Source organism: Sphaeramia orbicularis, chromosome 20 (assembly GCF_902148855.1).
Source record: "Sphaeramia orbicularis chromosome 20, fSphaOr1.1, whole genome shotgun sequence".
Classification (NCBI taxonomy): Eukaryota; Metazoa; Chordata; class Actinopteri; order Kurtiformes; family Apogonidae; genus Sphaeramia; species Sphaeramia orbicularis.
The window spans coordinates 25,472,986-25,494,129 of NC_043976.1; the positions used below are offsets into that span (position 1 = coordinate 25,472,986).

The 21,144-nt window shown below is 34.5% G+C and overlaps 1 protein-coding gene across 1 annotated transcript; it reads right to left on the minus strand.

Moving 5' to 3' along the window:
* Positions 1 to 18,163, minus strand: LOC115410962 (B-cell receptor CD22-like). The gene is made up of 10 exons (XM_030122817.1): positions 18,038 to 18,163; positions 17,875 to 17,941; positions 17,297 to 17,686; positions 16,541 to 16,846; positions 16,194 to 16,464; positions 2,555 to 2,862; positions 2,212 to 2,478; positions 1,075 to 1,162; positions 806 to 848; positions 1 to 500 (listed from the first exon to the last, which is right to left on the minus strand). The coding sequence occupies exons 2-10, from the start codon at positions 17,939 to 17,941 to the stop codon at positions 447 to 449; spliced, it is 1,794 nt and encodes a 597-aa protein (XP_029978677.1). The 5' UTR covers positions 18,038 to 18,163; the 3' UTR covers positions 1 to 446.
* Positions 18,164 to 21,144: the final 2,981 nt, after the last annotated feature.

The following is a 21,144-nucleotide window of genomic DNA, read 5'->3' on the forward strand; positions in this document are numbered from 1 at the left end:
CCTCTGACCCCATGACAAGACGCAGCACAAACAGTTATAAACATCTGACATGTGTTGAATGAAACCTGGTATAAAACATCAGAAAATGAATCTCATATTATCAGAACAAAAGGGTTAAAGAAGTTCTCAGTGCAAAGGGAAGTCACATTAAATTCTAAGAGTTTGTTTTATAGAGGCTGTTTTTAACCCTGAAACTCTTGTGTTTCCTGCTGTACATATTTCACATATATCCAGACTGGATCTTATGAGAGAGACTGAGAAATGCATATGTGTGGACATTAGAACTTTACTAAACCAACAAAGCTTATGTTGGTCTGGGACTTTTGCACAGTACTGTATATATATAAAAAACACTTAAATATTCAATTGAAACAAATACAATGTGCTGTTTAATGAAGACACGATGTTATTATTGGTTGTGAAAATCTTTCCCATCTCCTCGTCACTCATTTTTCTTGACTTTCAAACACTGCGTTGACATAAACTTCTTCCACTGTGGGCTGTGGAAAACAAACAACAAACACAGACACAGAATGGTGTTAGTGTGTGCAGAGAATGAACCATGGAGCTCCGTCCCTCTGTTCACTGTGTGTGTCCTCTGTCCATGGACACTTCATCTACACAGAGAACAGCTTCCTCTACTGACACATGACTGAATTACATTCTGGTCTGGTGTCACTGCTGGTCACATGTTTCTGACAGATCAGTCCTTTGTCACCGTTAAACATCAGTCCATGAAATAGTCTACACATAAAGTCTATTTTGATGCATTTTTGTTCCTGAAGAGTAAAGTGTAAATACTTACCTGTACCTGCACTGGTTTGTTGGAGTGTCTTGACCTGAACCAGCTGAAAATAAAAGAGATGGAGTAAATGTCTTTGTCTATGTCTTATTTATTTATTTATTTACTTATTTATTACTTATGATCTCATGCAAGTAGTAAAACTTAAACAATTAAAAGAAACCAACAAGTCTGCATTTACAGATTAAATCATGGAAACATATTGACAGTAGAGTTAGACATAAACCAGGTGTATATTTGACATTTTTATGTCATGAAATCATTTGTCTCACCATTCAAAGATGATCAGAGTACTGATGAGCAGGACTATTTCAAAGATCTTCACTCTATTGTAGATGAAAAGCCATAAGTCTACGTTCCCTGTAAGAAAACATGTTCACTCTCACATCATTGGAGATATTACTGTAAACTGTATATAACTGTAAACTGTATATATATATATATATATATATATATATATATATATATATATATATATACACACACATATATATATATACACACACACACACACACACACATGTATATATATGTGTGTGTGTGTATATATATATATATATATATATATATATATATATATATATATATATATATATATATATATATATATATATATATAATTAAAATTTAAAATATTTAAAAATATTTTCTAGTGCTATGTTCTTGTGTTGGCTTTATTCCAAAACATTGAATTTTTTTTTTGCTTCAAATTTCTTCACACAATACTTCATGATGACAAACTTTTTTTATTTATTTACTTTTTGTTTTGTTTTTTAAGAAAACCATAACACAAATACTTACACTAACAAAACAAACAGACAGAAGGGGGGAGAGTCCAACATTAGAGCAGCATCTAGACCACACATGCATCAATATACTCGTATACCCATATTAATGCCTTTACTGTAAATTTTGAGGGTCCATTAAAATTAAATAAAATCTGGCCTCACAGTTACAACATAAGTGAACCACTCTGACCAATTTTCAGCAAAAATATCTTATAAATATCTCATAAAGTTTTACATCTTAGTTTAAATGGGATTCTGTCCATAACATATATATTGTACACTACATCAATCCAGTCATTAATGGTAGGTATGTCTCTTTTCAGTCATTTTCTGGTCAGGGCCTTTTTACTTGCTACTAAGAGTAATTTCAATCAACATTTATCTCTCTTAGTACACTTGAGTTCTTCTAAATCACTGAGGCACATGGTTTTAAAGTCAAAACAATTTTTAAACTTAAGAACTGCCTCCAGGAGGCCATGGACACATCTCTGTTTTTTGTTGTTGTTTGGTTTAGGTTATTTCAAATATGCAACAAGACAAAGTAATCTTACTTAGTCCTTAGAAATAAAACAAACAAAAAAACATGTATACATACGGTATATAATAAAGTTTAATATTTACCTTCAATATTCATATGAATCACAGATGACTTTTGTTTCCCGAGATCATTTGTTGCTTCACAATAATAATCTCCTTCAGTGTCATTGGTCAAACTGAAGCTGTAAACGTCTCCTTCAGACACTCTGATGGGTCCATGTGTGCTGGTCTTGAACCAGGTGAAGTTGCTGACAGGAGGTTTGGCTCTGCTGGAGCAGGTCAGGTTCACCCACATACCTGAACACAGCGAACCTGAGGGACTGATGGACACTGAGGTGTTTTTAGGAGCATCTGAAGGACAGACAGAACTGAAGTTTAACACTGAAAACCAGATGATAATCCATGAATTAAACTGTGTTTGTCTTACATGAAACACTGAGGGTGATGTTTGTTTCTGCTGTTTTGTTTCTTCCTTCGTCCACAGGATATGCTGCAGAACAGCTGATGTTGTATCCATCATGTTGGTCTGACACAGTGATGATCTGTTGGATTTTAGTTGTAAGTGTTCGATCTGTGTTTTCTTCCATGTTGTTTGCAGCGTCTGGTTGTAGATTCCAGGTGAGTTTAGGAGGGGAGTGTGGACAGGGAGTGAGAGCTGAGCAGGTTATAGTGACAGACTCCTTCTCCTTCAGCTGCTGATGGGAGACTTCAATACTGGGACTGGGAGGAGAATCTGTGGTTTTAAAACAAACATAGACATGAAGTTAAACACATAATAAACAGTAAATATGGACAATGAAGACAAAGTAATTTAACCTTAAAACAATACATATGAAAACCACAGGTATGTATATTATACACAATTTTTGCCTCTAAGGGAATTAAATACAGTGTAAACATCCAGATTCTTTTCTTCATGTATTTTCTGATCACAGGCTGTTTCACTGTACATTTGTTGTTAACATAATACGTAGGTGTTTATTTTTTTCATTGCAAGGGACACATTGACTGTGTTTTAATGTTTATACCTTTCAGTCACATTCATAAGAAGTGGATCAGTTTCATTGTTATCAGTTAATGAACAAGTGAAAATTGGGTTTGTGTTTCTTTTTATAGTAACTGATAAGATTAAAAATTGTAATACAAAATACAAAACTTACCTTTAACATTGATTTGAATTTGGTCACAAACAGCAGTTGCTCTGAATGGCCAGTTCTCAATTCTGAAGAAATACTTGTTTGTATAATTTGTGATTAAACTAGAAAACAGAGTGGTGCAGTTTTTCTGAGTCAGTTCTCCAGTAACATTCATTGGATATTTATTATTAGTCTGACTGCTGTTAAAAATCACATTATCCATTAAGCTCCAAAAATCGTATCTTTCTTTAGTCCACACTGCAGCAATGGGTTTTGTGTTGTTAAATTTTGGTCCTGATTCAACCACAGCACTAAAGTTACATGGGATGTGTAAACAGGATCCACTCAGTGCCTCCATCTCTGTCGGTGCAGTCATGAAAAGGTGTGCCTTCAAATCACAATCAGCCAAAGCACCTGGAAAAGTAGATTTACAGTTAATAGAAAATCAGTAACAAAATCAACAGAAAAAATATTATCAACACAAAACTACTATGTCTAAATATTCCTATTTTCTCCTGACCCGTCCACAATTACCATTAACATCAACAACAGAACATTTCCCTCTTGTTTATCATATTTTATTAGAATATGTTTAATATTATGATGTCTGACTGTGAGCCACCTGGTAGAAAGAAGACACTGAGAAACATTTTCACACACAGCGACGCCATGAAAGTCATTTTTAACATCTGGAAATAAAAAGAAACAAAACAACATTCACTTATTAACCACAGATCTTTGATTCAGCACATGATGTAATAAAGAAAAAAATACAATATCTTACTCACCAAATAAGTTGACATGTAAAGAAGAGACACAGCAACGTCTGGTGGTTTTCTAGTTTAAGTCTGTCAGTTTGTGAATTTCAGCTCAACAGACAAACTGAGCAACTTCTGTGTTGAACAACTGTTATCATATCAAACAGTTCAAAACTGGAAGGAGAGAACTTCCTCCTTGTTTACATCCATTCATGAGGAAGTCACATTATTTAATATTTTGAGACCATCTGGATGCTTTTAACTTTAATGTCTATATTAAAATACATACACATGTTAATATTTTCATCTGTTTTGCTGTTCAGATGTGACTGTGCTTTTTACACTTTAATGTCACCACTTCTCTTTATACAAACACTTTGGTTCATCTTCGTAATATTATTACATATAACATGTGTCTCCAATTTCTACAGTGCTGAAAAGCTATAAAATCAGAAAACAAGCTGAAAATCTGGAGAGAACAAAAGAATCAACAGCAAAACATTTTTCAACATCACATTTTTTTCTGTTTCTCTTTTCTCGTAACATTTCAACTAAAACTTTTTACACTGGTTTGTTTCTGTTGCCTTTTCCTTTTGTTTCTAAATGATGTTGGACTGTGAACATCTCACATGATGGACAGAAGACACAGATGAAACACAGCAACACCATGAAAGTCATATCTGCAGCTGAGTATTCATTCTTTTAAAAGGATAAAAATCTCATATTGAGTCATTTACCAAATGAGCCGACACATGAAGAGTCACAGCAGCATCTTATGAAGCTGCAGATTTCAGAACAATAAACTAAATGATCCACTTGTGTTTGGCTGCTTTTAATTTTTTATGCAGATTTGACTAAACAAGGAAATTGCTGGTTCAAATTGTTGAAGAATAAAACTACCTTAGTTTTGTTGTTAAACAAGTTCTACAGAAATGAGTGGGTAGAGTATTTTTTTCACAAGTAGAGTGGAAAAGGAAGTCACCTTTTGTTGCATGTTAAGCTGGAGTGTTACTTTTACATCTTTATGAGACATATTTCTATAATATTAATCTCAGGTATTCTACATGTGTTGGTGATTTGTGGTGGAACTAAAGGTCTGAGGTGATGATCACAGTAAATAGAGTGAAAAAAAAAAACAGTCAAGAAAAACATACTGAGGCAAATTGTGAGTGTATATGATCTGTTACTGAATACTACACTTTTAGTGGCTGTTAAACACCTTTCTGGACCAAATAAAGCAGAAGTTTTAAAATCCTGATATACATGCAGCCTCTCCCATGCACATTTTCTCACCACTTCTGATTTGCACAAACACTGCAATTTTTCTGTCAGACTGATGATGAAGATCTTATTTAGTGTTTCCTAATATATATATATATATATATATATATATATATATATATATATATATATATATATATATATATATATATATATATATATATATATATATATGTAGTAACAAGAATAGGATACCAAATTATTTATTAATTGAGTGTTGATTTATTGATTAATTTAATTATAGATTTATAACCAAACTTAAACTTAAATCAACTCAAAACAATAATTTGGAAATCTTGCATAGGTGATAGTTCGTTGACTGCACAGTGAACCCATGTGTGAATAACAGTACACAAAGCACAACTGAGGCAATGGATTTATATACATATAAATACTTTATTAACTAAACTAAGACACACAAATAACATAAAGACAAGAGACAAATACAACAAAAGGAGCAGGAGATTATGGACAGGAGAATATGTAAATTAAGTTGGCAGATAGCTATATTCAAGAGATTATAATGTTAGTGAGGTTACGTTGAGGTAAACCTACTTAAATTGGAATAACACCAACTCAGATAAATCAGGAGCAAGTTTTCTTACAAGTTATTGCGGTGCGGATGCAGCAACTGGCACAGCCTTGATGGCGGATGGATGAAGTCTTCTGATGTAGTTCGAAGCAGGAACAGGCTGTGAAGCGACGTGCTTGCGCTGGAGGCCTGAAGGTCTGGAGTTCTGAAGTTCTGAAGCTCTGAAGTTCTGAAGTTCTGCTGGCTGGAGGAGGTTCACAGCTGGCTCTGGCGGCTGGTTCTGGAAAGCTCGCCAGGAGAAGATGGAACAGCTCTGAGATCCAAGGAGATGGTCAAGACTCCTTGGAGAAAGCTCTTTGCGTAGGTGAGAGCCCAGAAGATGGACAGGACTCTGCCCTGCTCTGTGAGAGCCTGGGAGAGGTGGAAAAGACTCCCGAGATGGAAAAGACTCCCAGAAAAGTTTGTTTCATTCATTTTTATAGTTCTGTCCAAAAACCAACCCGGAACGCCTTCCTCATGAATATAGATGAGTCATCGATGCCTTGGGGCGTTGCCTTCTTTGTCTGTTTTCGGCGGGAAAACGCCTCCTCGTGAATATTCAAAAATATCACGTTTCTCTTCCCTCTTGGGAAGACAGAGGGGGAGAGGACTGTGGCCTTGTAAGAAAACTTTAAATCCTTAGATAAGATCGTTAAATAAGATCACTTAAACTTTATACATCACCTGTAACCTCACTTAAGCATCAGTAAAATAATAGCATGATTATTCAGACATGCTATAAGCAGTGATACTCTTACTTTCACATAATTCACCGTGAACATGATCAGGACACACATATGTGAAACCACAGGTCGGGCAAATGGCTTAAGTATTACATGCATAAAAGAGTTAACGTGCTGAGTTAATCAACATTAACACATAATGTAATACATTATTAACATGGCACATATAGGGATTTTATCATTCAGTCCTTTGTTCGTTTCTGGGTTCATCTTCACCTCTGGATAAGCAAGAATAATGGGACACAGATGTTTAGAGGCAAAAGTCAGCTTAGTGTCAAAACCGAGTCCATTAGGCTCATTCTTTAAGATCATCTGTCATTATAAATGTCGCTTGTAGAGGATGTCCCAGCTTTGACCTGGTGACGGACCAATCAGCATAGTTGTTCAGGAATTTGGTTTGACACAGAGAGGAAGATAATATAATTTATGATTCTGTTTTTGAGTCTGTTCACTCACTCCACCGTCATGAGACTACAATATATATATATATATATATATATATATGTATATATATATATATATATATATATATATATATATATATATATATATATATATATATTTATTTATTTATTTATTTGCGTTAACGTCAGCTACTACATAAGCATAAGTTGAGTTGCGATCAGCCCCATAAGTATTTAGTCATAGACACAAACTTTGTAAATTTTCCTCTGTAAAACACAACAGTGGATTGGACATGACGTAATCAAGACGTAGATGCAGTGTGGACTTTGAGGTTCAATTCAAAGAGGCTGCCACATTAGAATTTACTGAAAAAACATCAAAAAAACATGGTTAATCCTTTAAACCCTAAGCCTAAATTGGTCTGCCTGGACTTTTTTTTTTTTTTTTTTTTTTTTTTTAATTTTGACTATAAAAAGGTTGAAAATGGCTGTAAGTGAGTCTGTTTACCGATTTTTCCTGAGGACTTTTTTTTTTTGCTGATCTTTCAAAATCTAGCAAACACTTACAATTTACTGCAATTTACTGCTAAAACAGAGTTTTCCCCAGCTTCTAGTACAGTTGTGAGTGAAATGATCATAATGACCCAATAAAGCCTATAAAGTGCAACATCTCAGATTTCAGAAACCATTGGAATTTTTCCAATTGCACAAACAGTGAGTTACAGCAATCCAAACTGCATACAGTCATGGAAAAAATAATTAGACCATTAAAAGTCAACAAAAACAATGGTTGTGCAATCAAGTATTAACTCCTGTGTGTATCATATGACTAAAACAGATAGAAAAGAAAACATGGAATGCCTAAAAGCACTGTTCGTGTCAGTACAATGCCATAACTATTGATGTAAGAACTGAAGTGATTTTGGTTATTTTCAAGAAAACCATGGAAAATGGATAGATATCAGCTCTGAAATTCAACTTTTATAAGCTATTTTTGTTGTTTTCATTATATTTGTCCAAACATATATGCCTTTAGTTGTACCAGCCATTAAAATTAACATGAAATTGAATAAAACAAGGGTGGTGTCATAATTTTTTTCATGACTGTATGTACAGGGTGTGTGAGCGATGACACGTCAGGTTTTAAAGGGTTCAGGTATCTGAACAACTGACAGACAAGTAGCTTCATGTGCAGATGTTTGTTCTCTGGTTATTCTTTAACAAATGAAGCAGATAAAAGGTCTAGGGTTGATTCCACATATAAATTTTGCATTTGGTAGATGTTCACTGGAATTCTCTATGACGTCTAAAGAGGTGTCAGTGTAAGTGCAGAAGGATTCATTCAGCTGAAAAACCTGGATAAATCTTTCAGAGACAGTGAACACTTTAGGAACGGCCAAATCAACAACTTGGTAAACATCTTCAAAACAAAGAATCCAATGGTGAGCTCAGCAACAGCAAGAAGGACTGAAAAACTGGAAGACAGCTGAAGTGGATGACTGCAGAATTCTTTTGTCCTTTTATGTTGTGTTTTTTTCTCTTTCTTTCACTTCAGAAGGTTGCCATGTCAGAGACGCCTAAACCACTGATAACGTTAAGGAACAGGACGGCCAGATTAGAATTGACCAAAACACATCTAAAATACAATCCTGACCAGTTCTGGAAAAAGTTTCTCTGGACAGATGAAACCAAGATTAACTTGATGGTAAGGTAAAAGCCTCCAGGAGGAACAGCTCATGGAACAGGATGAATTCTGAAGCATCCAGGGTTTTCATCTCCACTCAGATTCAACTAATGCTGCAAAACTTCAAGGACAGAACTTCAGATTTCAGATGGATAACGACCTACCCTGCAACCCTCACCAGGACTGAGCGGTTCATGGATGGATGGATTAATAAGTTTTAAGCATAAAATTTGTTAAAGTTCTACACTTCATGCATTTTTACCTCAGCTGTAGAAATTTAACTCCATATTGTGTTTACACAGATTAATGTGTTGTGTTTTTGTTTCCAAAGAAGAAATTAACAAATGAGGACAGTCAGAAATTAAGAAGATGTAAAAGGTGTAAAAATGTAGGCATCTCAGCAGATTAAATCAGGGTGATTATTAACAAAAAATAAAATAAATATGTCACAATGATCTTTAAATTTAAAAAGAGCTGCACAAAATTAAGCGAATTGTGCTAATTGCAGGCAACAAAATACAGTTATTTAAGACATACTTTAAGTGACAGTTCCCAAATTAAATTTTTTTCTGTTTTTAATCTTTCTTGAGTGATTTATAACCATTTACTCTAATATTATGCTCTGTATTTTGCATTTTTAAGTGAAAATCAGACATTTTCCTGTATTTCGTGTACTGATTATGTATAGGGGTTGGACAAAATAATGGAAACACCTTCACCTCAAGATGATAATGCCCCAATCCATACAGCTAGAATTGTTAAAGAATGGCATGAGGAACATTCTAATGAAGTTGAGCATCTCGTATGGCCAGCACAGTCCCCAGACCTCAACATTATTGAGCATTTATGGTCAGTTTTAGAGATTCAAGTAAGATGTCGATTTCCACCACCATCGTCTCTAAAAGAGTTGGAGGGTATTCTAACTGAAGAATGGCTTAAAATTCCTTTGGAAACAATTCACAAGTTGTATGAATCAATACCTCGGAGAATTGAGGCTGTAATTGCCGCAAAAGGCGGACCTACACCATATTAAATTATATTTTGTTGATTTTTTAAGGTGTTTCTATTATTTTGTCCAACCCCTGTAGATGTTCATTAAAACTCTGATTAAAGTTGAGGGTTATTACATCAAAAACACTGAAAACTAAAGAAAATGTGACTTTTTCAGTAAAATACCTAAACATAAACTAAGTGTGTCTATCCACTATCATTTATCAAACTCCATGGGTTTAACTGGTGAATCAATGTTGTAGAAGATGACAGTGTTTCCACGGTAACCATGGAAAATCTGAACATCCAAATGGGTCATATCTGATGACCATGAAAAGATGACAAACTGCATTTTACACCAATTATTTACATGTATTGATAGGACTAGTGGATCAACAGGTATTAAACAGTTTAGATCAGTAGATGCTTTTGGTCACATGTGGATGTTTGGGTCTTTATGGGTTAATATTCTTACACTGAGAAGTTGTGGAAGTGTCTCGTTCACTCTAGAGCAACATGCAAAACATTATTTTAGCATTTAGTCCTTCCATTTTTTTAATGAGACATGTGATTCTTTGACTGGTTTCATTTAACGTAGCTGAACCAAAGTGTTTTCTGTCACGTGGCTTCCGTTAACGTAAAGAACAATAAAGCACAGAGCAGGGCTGTGCAACATAAACTCCAGAGGGAAGTAAGTGGAAGGTCAAACAATGCACAACTGAACTAATACATGAAATAGATAGCATGGAATGATTAAAATGAAGGTTTGTTTTGTTATGAGAAAGGGGTTTTCTTTTATCAGATGACAAAAACTTTGGATAATGACCCAAAAATTACTGTAAAAGCAACCCAAGAGCTTTGAAGGTCAAGGAATAGAATATTCTTCAGCAGACAAATCAGTCACCTGATCTTGACCCAATAGAGCAGCTTTTCAGTTACTGCAGACTAAAGTGAGGGCACAAAACCCCATGAGCATGCAGCAACTAAAGGGAACTGTAGGAAAGACCTGGAAAAGCATCTCCAGGAGCAAACTCAGAGTTCAGTAATGTCCATGGGTTCCAGACTTCAGCCAATATTTTCATCCAAGCATTGAAAACAATCCTCATATTTATAACAACCTTAGTTTGTCCAATTACTTTTGAGCATCTAAAAATGGAGGGACATTGTATGAAAATGGCTGTACTTCCAAAATACTTGAACCACTTGTACTAAAGCTAAATGTATTTTACATCTGCTTCCATCATATTTGCTGGTCTACATCTGTTGGAATGACTTAAATAACTACAGTCTCTGATCCCAGGTCTGTTGTCTCTACGAGTTCCAAAAGTCAGAACAGAACTAGGAAAGAAAGCTTTTAAATGTTCTACTCCAACTGCCTGGAACAACCTACAGAAGGAGGTAAAACTGAAGGACCTGGTCTCTTTAAATACATTCAGTGTCATTTTAAATGAATGGGAAAAGGATAAATCTGGATGTAGATGTTTTTCTAATTTAATCGGTTCCTGCTTTGAGATGCCTTTAAGGAAAATTGTTGTTTTCCTTTTAGTATGTTTTAAAATAATGGTGGTGGTTTATTATGTATATGCTTATTGTAGAGTTTCTTTCTTCTTCTACTGCTGCTGCTGCTGTCTTGGACAGGACACTCTGAGAAAGAGATTTTTAACCTGAAAGAGCTTTTTTCCTGGTTAAATAAAGGTTATAAATAAATAAAGCTGTAAGTCGACGCTTCAATCACATCTCGATTGCTTAATTTCAAACCCACTGTACCATGAAGGGTGTGAATGATTGGGTTTCAGTGTTCAATGCTGAAGGGAAAAACGGATTTATTAACAGAACACAAACGGTGAGGAGCAAACAGAAAAACCTGATGAAGTCAGTCGGAGTCCGCAGAAGGGTGATGAGAGTCCAGGTTATGGAGAGGGTGGAAATAACAATGATCCAACAGGATTAGTGCCAAGGTTATAATAGTTTGGGATTTTTCATTATAGTTTAGTTTAATTTAGTTTTGACTTTTTTTCTCTAATTCAGTTAATTCATTTTTAGAGCAGGTTTGTGAGTTTGTATTAGTTTTCTTTTTTTTTTTTTTTTTTTGAAATGCTTAGTTTTAGTATTTGTTTTAGTTTTGTTGTATCTTTTCTCTTCTTCGCCGTCGTATTCAAATAAATCCCTTGCAGGACTCTGCTGCTTTCTCCCAACTTTAGCGTCCATGTTTCCAGGTAGAGTGGGGACCAGAAGACGACTAAACAAGTGACGAGAAGTGACGGACCCTGAAGTGCCGTAGGATGCTGCTAGCTAAAATTGCTACAGCGAAATAAATTGCTTTCGTATCAGTCTGACATTTAAAAAAATGAAACGAAGGGAATTTTATCCATAATTTTTACATGTTTTACTTAGTTTTGTAAGCACACAATACAGTTTCAGTTAGTTATCTTTTTTTTTTTTTCTTTTAATTATAGTTTTTATTTATTTCAGTTAACGAAAATGTTTTTTCAATTCTAGTTTTCATCATTTCGTTAGTTTTCATTAACGATAATAACCTTGATTGGTCAAAAATTGACTCTTCGTGTAAGTTGAATTTTCAATACATTTTATTTGGCCTATCACAAATTGATAAAATAACTCCAGAAAAAAAGATATATCATCAACCTGTTGATTATTTTTGCCAAATTTCACATTCATTGCTCCAAATTTGCACACCAACGTCCAAACATTACTGTTTTCAAAGCCCTTTTTTCTAATTATTTAGACAATTTGAGGAACAGCATAAATTCTAAAGCAAATAAAACAAAAAAAAATATGTCAAGTGTATAATCTTATTTAATTTGTATAATTTCTATTTATACCTCAAGCGATTTTTTTAGTCTTTTTTTTTTTTAATTATTTATTTTTCTAATGTTTTTACTTACATGTATTTCTACATATTTGTAATGTAAAATATTCTGTGAATTATGAAACTTTCTATCCTTGTTTGTTGTATACTATTATGTATTTATACTGTTCAATGTTCATTGTTCAAAAATGAATGAATAAATAAATAAATAAATAAATAACCTTGATTGGTGCTTCCACTTGCCATTGAGTTGTGTGATAAAATAGTGTTCTGCCCCTTTAAGAAAGTACTATAGTTGTGGGAATGATGTTGTTCTGCTCTTCCCAGTTGACCTTGCCAGTTCATGTGGTAGGTCATGAGTGTTTGGCACTGAGTAATATTTTGGAAGCTGATTGTTTTTATTTGCATGTTTATTCTTATTATGCATAAGTACATAGACTCAAATAAATCTTTGTGTGAGAACAGAATTTTGTGTTTGTTGTATGTGTCCAATAAACAGACTGCTACTCGCTTGTGATGTACGCTTACATGTGTGTTTCTGTATTTTTTTAGCTGCAGCATTGCCAGGTTTGCTGGACAGTTGAGTGATTTTACTTCTTTGTCTATTATCAGAATAAAAATGCATTCAACTTGGAGTTCGCCTGTGCCGTTTACAACACAACGCAGATTTCCTCTGTTACACCAGCACCGTACAGCTGTGGGACCCAGCCTTAAATGGGCTTGATTGGCTGCGGCGCAGGTGAGTGTGAAGGTGGAGGAAGAATAGAGAGGAACACACCAGAGCAGATGGTGACCCACTGTGGTGATGTACTGAAGAAAAACTACAAAAAACTATGTCACAGTCCAAATACTTATGGATCTAAATGCATATTGCAGAACATGTCTTCATGGATCCAAATCATAAGCAACACTCTTTATTCAGATTTGAGTTCTCCAGTATTAACAATACAAATAAATGTATGAGAAAAATAACAAACATTTACAATACTAGCAATATTAACACAAAAACATTCAGATTGAAACTGTCGTAGCTATTTCTCATTTTGATATGAGACTGGTTGTATTTTCCTGTTGAAGCTACACTCATTTCTTGTTGACTTGTGCATACAGGTCTTCTGAGCTGTCACCAGTGTGTGTTAGACTTTGTGCTGCTCCAGACACTTTGACCTGTGCGTACACCGTCTCCTGCTGATGTCCACTGTCCAGCCCATTGGGAGATGACCCTCCAGACTGGCCCTTGGAGAAGTCAATCTGTCCATATTGGATTTCGTCTTCCGTTTTATTTGCTGAAACATCAGGTAGCTCTTCAAGCGTCTGATTCTGTGAAATATGAGGAACAAAAAGGCTGTGAGGAACAAGAACATCTGGGTTTGTTTTAGTGAGAAGGTCCTCCAGGTCATATTATACTGTAATAACAGGTACTAAAGAGAAAATGAGTTTTCATAAATAGAACAAACTTATCTTGTATTAACCCTCAGTTTAGATTTTTTCCTAGTTGTTGGGATTGAGTAGGACCTGATAAATATACAAACTAAGCCTCCTTTGCTTTTAGAAATGTGTGGACAATGGGTTTATTCCACTGCATAAGATCAGTGTGTGACAAAAAATCTAACTTTATTTTAAAGACATGGCATATAAAACGACAAATGTACTAAAACATAAATCAGCCATAAAGTCTTTTGTGCTTCATGCACTTTTACCTCAGCTATAGACATTTAACTCCTTGCTGACTAATAAGGATGACAGGTTAAAGTTAAGAAGATGTAAATGGTAGAAAAATGTAAAAGTGTCAGTGGGTTAAGTCACAGTGATTATGAACAAAAAGTAGAATAAAAAGGCTGTAATAAGCTTTAAATTTTAAACGAACAATAAAAAAGAATTAAGTAAATTGTGCATATTGTAACAAACACAGGCAGACTTAATATTCTTACACTGAGAAGTTGTGGAAGTGTCTCACTCTGGGATATGATGAAAACCATTGTTTTAGCTCTTAGTAACTAAATCTGGCTCAGTATAAACAGGAATATTTTTCTTAGACAAAATTAGATGTATTTCTTTAAAATTTTATTCCTTTTTTTAATTAAAATATCTTCTTTTTTTCAGTCACTCAGCCTCCATTAAAATAAAGGCCAGTATAGCAGAGCAGGGCTGTGCAACATTAAACTCCAGTAAGAAGTAAGAGAAAAGTCACACATTGTATAACTGAACTAATGCATGAAACAGCACAGGATGATTCAAATGTCCTGACAGTTTGCCATATTATAGGTCATTCTTTAGTTTCAAAAAGCACTTTTTCTAATAAGCACTGTCTTTTTTACAGCTATATGTGTTAATGCACGGAGGTTCACGTCTCTGAGGTTATGATGAAAGGCAACCCAATTAAATACACTTTGAGTTTTTATATATAACATACATCTTCCCAATATTTGACGATCACATTGTATTTTGTTATAAATATGAACAGCCTGTAACTATTCATTATCAGAGACAGGTTTACTTCTAACAGATGACATGTAACTGACTTTTGCGGCCCATTCTTAAATAATCCAAATATTTGTGAAAACATGACCCCTGGAAATTAAGAAAGCAGATGATTTCTGTTCTTTTTCTTCTCTTTTTTTCATTGACAGGTTTGTGGAATGATTCACATCTCACCTCAGTCTGTTTTTGTGGTCGGCGTTTCAATATTAAACACCTGAAAATATGAAAGGCTGTTAGAATAATGTTACTAGTTAAACTGACAGCGTGCCGTTGAAGTATCAAAGCTGACAGAAAACAGATTATATTGTGTATTTTATTATGACTTGTAGTATTTACCAAAGACAGACAGCCAGACAGATGATTATGATGATCCCAATGACCCCTCCAAGAACTGCCTCCCATTGTATTTCTGCCACACTGTTGCCACTGCTGTTTTTTACTATAAATAAATAAATAAATAAGAGCATATTATAAAAGACATTATAAAGTTTAAAATGTACATGTGTGAGAGGTTTGGTAAATAGGAAATGAAATATTCAACACTGTTATCCATTTACTCTGAAAGGAATTTCTCATTGTGTCAGTTTTTTTTTTAATATTTCTGCCACACATTAATAAACACCTCCTTCAGTGATATGAATTGAGGTTCTTGAATGAAAATACCATATTTCACACATTACAGGAGAGTCAAAACAAATTTGGAATGAAGTTGAATCAGCTGCTGTTTCTATGTACTGAAGATAAAATGTGATCTTAACCTCTACTTTAACATTACCAAGACAGACAAGATGGGAAAGACACAAGATAAAAAATAAAGTCAAAGCTAACTAGCCTAGCATGATGGTAATGACAAAAAAACAAGATGAAAATGATGATGTAAAAGACTTAACATGATAAAAAGGATGAAATTACAGATAGGATGCAAAATGGTGACACAAGACTGACAAGAGTTAGGAGATGTAACAGATGAAAAAATATGCAAATTACAAAATGAGACAGATACATGATATAAAAAAACAAGGAAGACAAAAACAATAAAAGACATAACATGATTCAAATGATACAGATCTATGCTGATTAATGACGTATTTATGTCCATTTAGGGAGAACTGTTCTACTATATTGTCACTATGTTGTTTAAAAAATGTCATTTAACAATATTTTACTGAAGAAAACAAGGTTTAATATTTACCTTCAATATTCACATGAATCACTGATGAGTTTTGTTTCCCGAGATCATTTGTTGCTTCACAATAATAATGTCCTTCAGTGTCATCGGTCAAACTGAAGCTGTAAACGTCTCCTTCAGACACATTGATGGGTCCATGTGTGCTGGTCTTGAACCAGGTGAAGTTGCTGACAGGAGGTTTGGCTCTGCTGGAGCAGGTCAGGTTCACCCACATACCTGAACACAGTGAACCTGAGGGACTGATGGACGCTGAGGTGTTCTTAGGAGCATCTGAAGGACAGACAGAACTGAAGTTTAACACTGAAAACCAGATGATAATCCATGAATTAAACTGTGTTTGTCTTACATGAAACACTGAGGGTGACGTTTGTTTCTGCTGTTTTGATTCTTCCTTCGTCCACAGGATATGCTGCAGAACAGCTGATGTTGAATCCATCATGTTGGTCTGACACAGTGATGATCTGTTGGATGTTAGTTGTAAATGTTCGGTCTGTGTTTTCTTCCATGTTGTTTGCAGCGTCTTGCTGTAGATTCCAGGTGAGTTTAGGAGGGGAGTGTGGACAGGGAGTGAGAGCTGAGCAGGTTATAGTGACAGACTCCTTCTCCTTCAGCTGCTGATGGGAGACTTCAATACTGGGACTGGGAGGAGAATCTGTGGATTTAAAACAAACATAGACATGAACTTAAACACATAATAAACACTAGATATGGACAATGGAGACAAAGTAAGGTCAACATTAAAATGATGCGTATGAAAACTACAGGTATGTATATTATAAATGTTTTTTGCCTCTAATGTAATTAATACAGTGTAAGCATCCAGATTCTTTTCTTTATGTATTTTCTGATCAAAGACTATTTCATTGTACATTTCTTATTAACATAATACGTAGGTGTTTTGTTTTTTTGTTTTTTGTTTTTTTTTCATGGCAAAGGACACGTTTACTGTGTTTTAATATTTATACCTTCCAGTCACAATCATAATAAGTGGATCAATTTCATTGTTATCAGTTAATGTTCAAGCAAAAATTAATTTGGTTCACACTTATTTTTATAGTAACTGATAAGACTAAAAAAAAATGAATTAAAATAAAAAACTTACCTTTGACATTGATTTGAGTTTGATTACAAACAGCAGTTGCTCTGAATGGCCAGTTTACAATTCTTAAGAAATATTTGTTTGTATAATCTGTGATTAAACTGGAAAACAGAGTGGTGCAGTTTTTCTGAGTCAGGTCTCCAGTAACATTCATTGGATATTTATTATTAGTCTGACTGCTGTTAAAAATCGCATTATTCATTAAGTTCCCAAAATCGTGTTCTTCTTTAACCCACACTGCATAGATGGGTTTTGTGCTGTCAAATACTTGTTCTTCTTGATCCACATCACTAAAGCTACATGGGATGTGTAAACAGGATCCACTCAGTGCCTCCATCTCTGTCGGTGCAGTCATGTAAAGGTGTACCTTCGAATCACAATCAGCCAAAGCACCTGGAGAAGTAGATTACAGTTAATAGAAAATCAGGAACAAAATCAGCATAAAAAAATATTATGAACAAAAATACTATGTCTAAATGTTTCTATTTTCTCCTGACCAGTCAACAATTACTATTAACATCAACAATACAACATTTCCCTTTGGTTTTAAATATCATAATGCTTGATTGTGAATGCATCACCTGATAGAAAGAAGACACTGAGTAGCAGTTTCACACACAGTGACGCCATGAAAGTCCTTTGTAACATCTGGAGTAAAAACAAAACAACATTTACTTAATAACCATAGATCTTTGATTCAGCACATGATGTAATTAAACAAAAATGAACACATTTTTTACTCACCAAATAAGTTCACATGTAAAGAAGAGACACGAAAACGTCTGGTGATTTTCTAGTTTAAGTCTGTCAGTTTGTGAATCTCAGCTCAACAGACAAAATGAACAACTCCTGTGTTGATATGCTCCAGCCATTATTATATCAAACAGTTCAAAACTGGAATAGGAGAACTTCCTATTTGTTTATACCTGTTCATGAGGAAGTTACATTTATTTGCATTTATTTGAGACCAGGATGCAAATGCATGTAACTTTAATGCTTATATTAAAAAAGAAGAAAAAAGAACACGTTAACATTTTTATGTCATACTGATACATAATAAGAAAATCGTGGACCAAGTGATGAAATATTAAACTGTTGTGCATTTTAAGTTCTATTTTCTCACGTCTTTTTACTGTTTAGCATCACCACTTCTCTTTACAAGAACAATGTGATTTATTTCAGTCACAGATGATAGAGATCTCATATTTATGCCATATTTATGCCACAGTGAAACAACATTAAATCCTGTGGTAAAGTACGACAACCAGATGGTGAAACATGTACATTTTAATTACTTTGAAGGAAACATTAACTTGTATGATTGTTGAGTTTCTGGTATCAAGGAAAGAAGCACAAGGAAAAAGAAAATAGTGACAACACTTGAATTAAGTAGATGAACATTTAAGTTGTTTAAGCTTTTTTCAGTTCATTTTCTGTCATAATAACTTCCTCATTTCTTAAGAAACTCAAATATGATGAATGCTTCAGTCATCTACATATACCCACAAAGTATTTCTACATAATATTTACATGAGTTGTATAAATATATTTTCTGCTTCAAAGCTTTCACCAGAAAAAAATGAAGAATTAAACTTATTTGTTTACAAAGTAAGCTCAGGGAGACACTAAATAATTTAAGCAGAAACAAGAATAAGTACATAAATGTGCCATAAATGACCTGAAACGTCCTGTGATCATTACTGAAGTTGTATCTGTTTGAGTTCAAGATCATGACGTAACATTAAAAAGAAACACCAGTGTGTAACTGTGGATTGAATTATGAATTTAGTGTCAACACTATGAGTACCTAGAATAGAAAAGAGCTATATAACAAAAGCAATAATAATAATAATAATAATAATAATAATAATAATAATAATAATAATAATAATAATAATGAACAAATTTCTGTACACATGGAGAGATACTAAAACAGGTCTCCGTGTTGTGTAGAACAGTGCATATTATGCATAATAGATGTTGTGATGTAAAAGATACCGCAAAAGTAGACAAGAGAATAGGCACTTTAGCATTTTTACTCATATACATATGCATGTTTTTGCTATTGCTGGTTATATACAGTCAGGTCCATAAGGGACACGTACTTTCCTAATACTGACAATTTCAGTGAACAGTTACCAACTACAAAATTAACATTTGTAATCACCTCCGTATGTTTTATCTGCTTAACCCTGTTAGATTAAAGCTGAAAGTCCACACTTGATTGCTGCATTTCTAATTCACTGTGATAGTGTACAGAGGCCAAAGTATTACATTTGTGAATATGTGCACGTTTCTTAAGTTGAATCATTGAACACCAAATGTTTTCAATTCCACTAAAAACCCATTTTCGGTGTCTGAGCAGTGAGGGCTTCAAGTGTTCACGTCATACCTGCAAAAACTGAATACTACATTCTGACTGGCTCCTACATTTATGTGAAGTCACAGATCCTGCTGGTACATACGCATCAGGACACTGTAGTGGGGGAAAGTAGGATTAATCGACGGCAAGGAAAAGATGTTGTCTGTTTTATAAGATGAGCAAGACTGGAAGAACTGATGCTGTCACGGATGATGTGGAGCTCAATTAGCTTTGCAAAGAAATGCATGGTGCAAATGTAAATGTGCTTTTTATCTTTACACATTGAGCACATATCAGAGCTTGCTTTTTCTTTTTTCTTTTTTTTTTTTTTTACACACAAGTATCTGTACACAGACTTAAGTGTTTCCCTTTAGCACCTCTGGGTATCAAAAGAAGTTCAGGACTAAAACCAATTCCTCACATTTGACAGAGATAAACCTGAATGATAGCCACCAGGGATCAAATGTTAAGAAGTTGTGTGATTTTGTGCAGAGCCCAGACTATAGGCTAAAGATGTCAGTAGATGGTTGAAGTCAGTTCCAGCTGTATCTTTTTTTTTGTTTTTGTTTTTCCAACTTTAACATTGGAGGACACCAGTTGTAAATAAAATGTTAGTAAAGTTAGTAAATGTTAGTAAATAAAAACCTGTTTCATTTTTGTTTCTTTTGTCTGTACATTACAGTCTCAAGACATATCAGTGAATACAGACTTCTGATCTTTTCTCTCATCAGATATAAATGGTCTCTGTTCTGACCTAAGTGAACAGGACTGATAACCTTCACGTGTCAATGCATCAGCAGGTCCTGAGTAAGAAGACTCCAATTGGACTGTTTTACTGGAAGGAAAGTGGAATGCAGAGCTGCAACCAGCAGTGACAGACTTGCAGCCATGAAATAAGAAGGTTCATAAGACGGGGTTCAGAGGCTGACTGGATTTTATTCATTTTTACCAAAAGCACAACAACAGAAATGCAAAGAACAAATGTGGTTATTTGTGCTTTGTGAAGCAAACATTGCTTTACAGTGACCAGTGAATAATTTCCGCACAAACAAACAAACAAAAAATGACTAATGTCCTATTATTTTCCAGGACCACTGTCAGTCATAGGGCTTCAGAATCATCATCACTTTTATCCTCATTAGGGTGCTCCTGCTGGGATACAGAACAGCATTTTACATTTATATTTGATGTCTTATATTGATGGTCCTTTCATGCATGTTTGCACAATTATTTGGTTATATTTTAAGAATTATAAAATCAATTATTTATCAGAATTTAAAACCAAACAAAAACTTAAAACTAACAGAGACTTGTTCATTCCAGAGTGACTCCACGTGAGAGAACGGGATATACTTAATGAATTAATTACGGACGCAGCGTGGACACTAAACAGCACAGAGTGTGTATCATCTTCGTCGTACACGATCTTTGGTGAACCGCACAACGCCCTTCAGTTCCGCCCGAAAGGGAAATGACGCCAGTGCAGAAA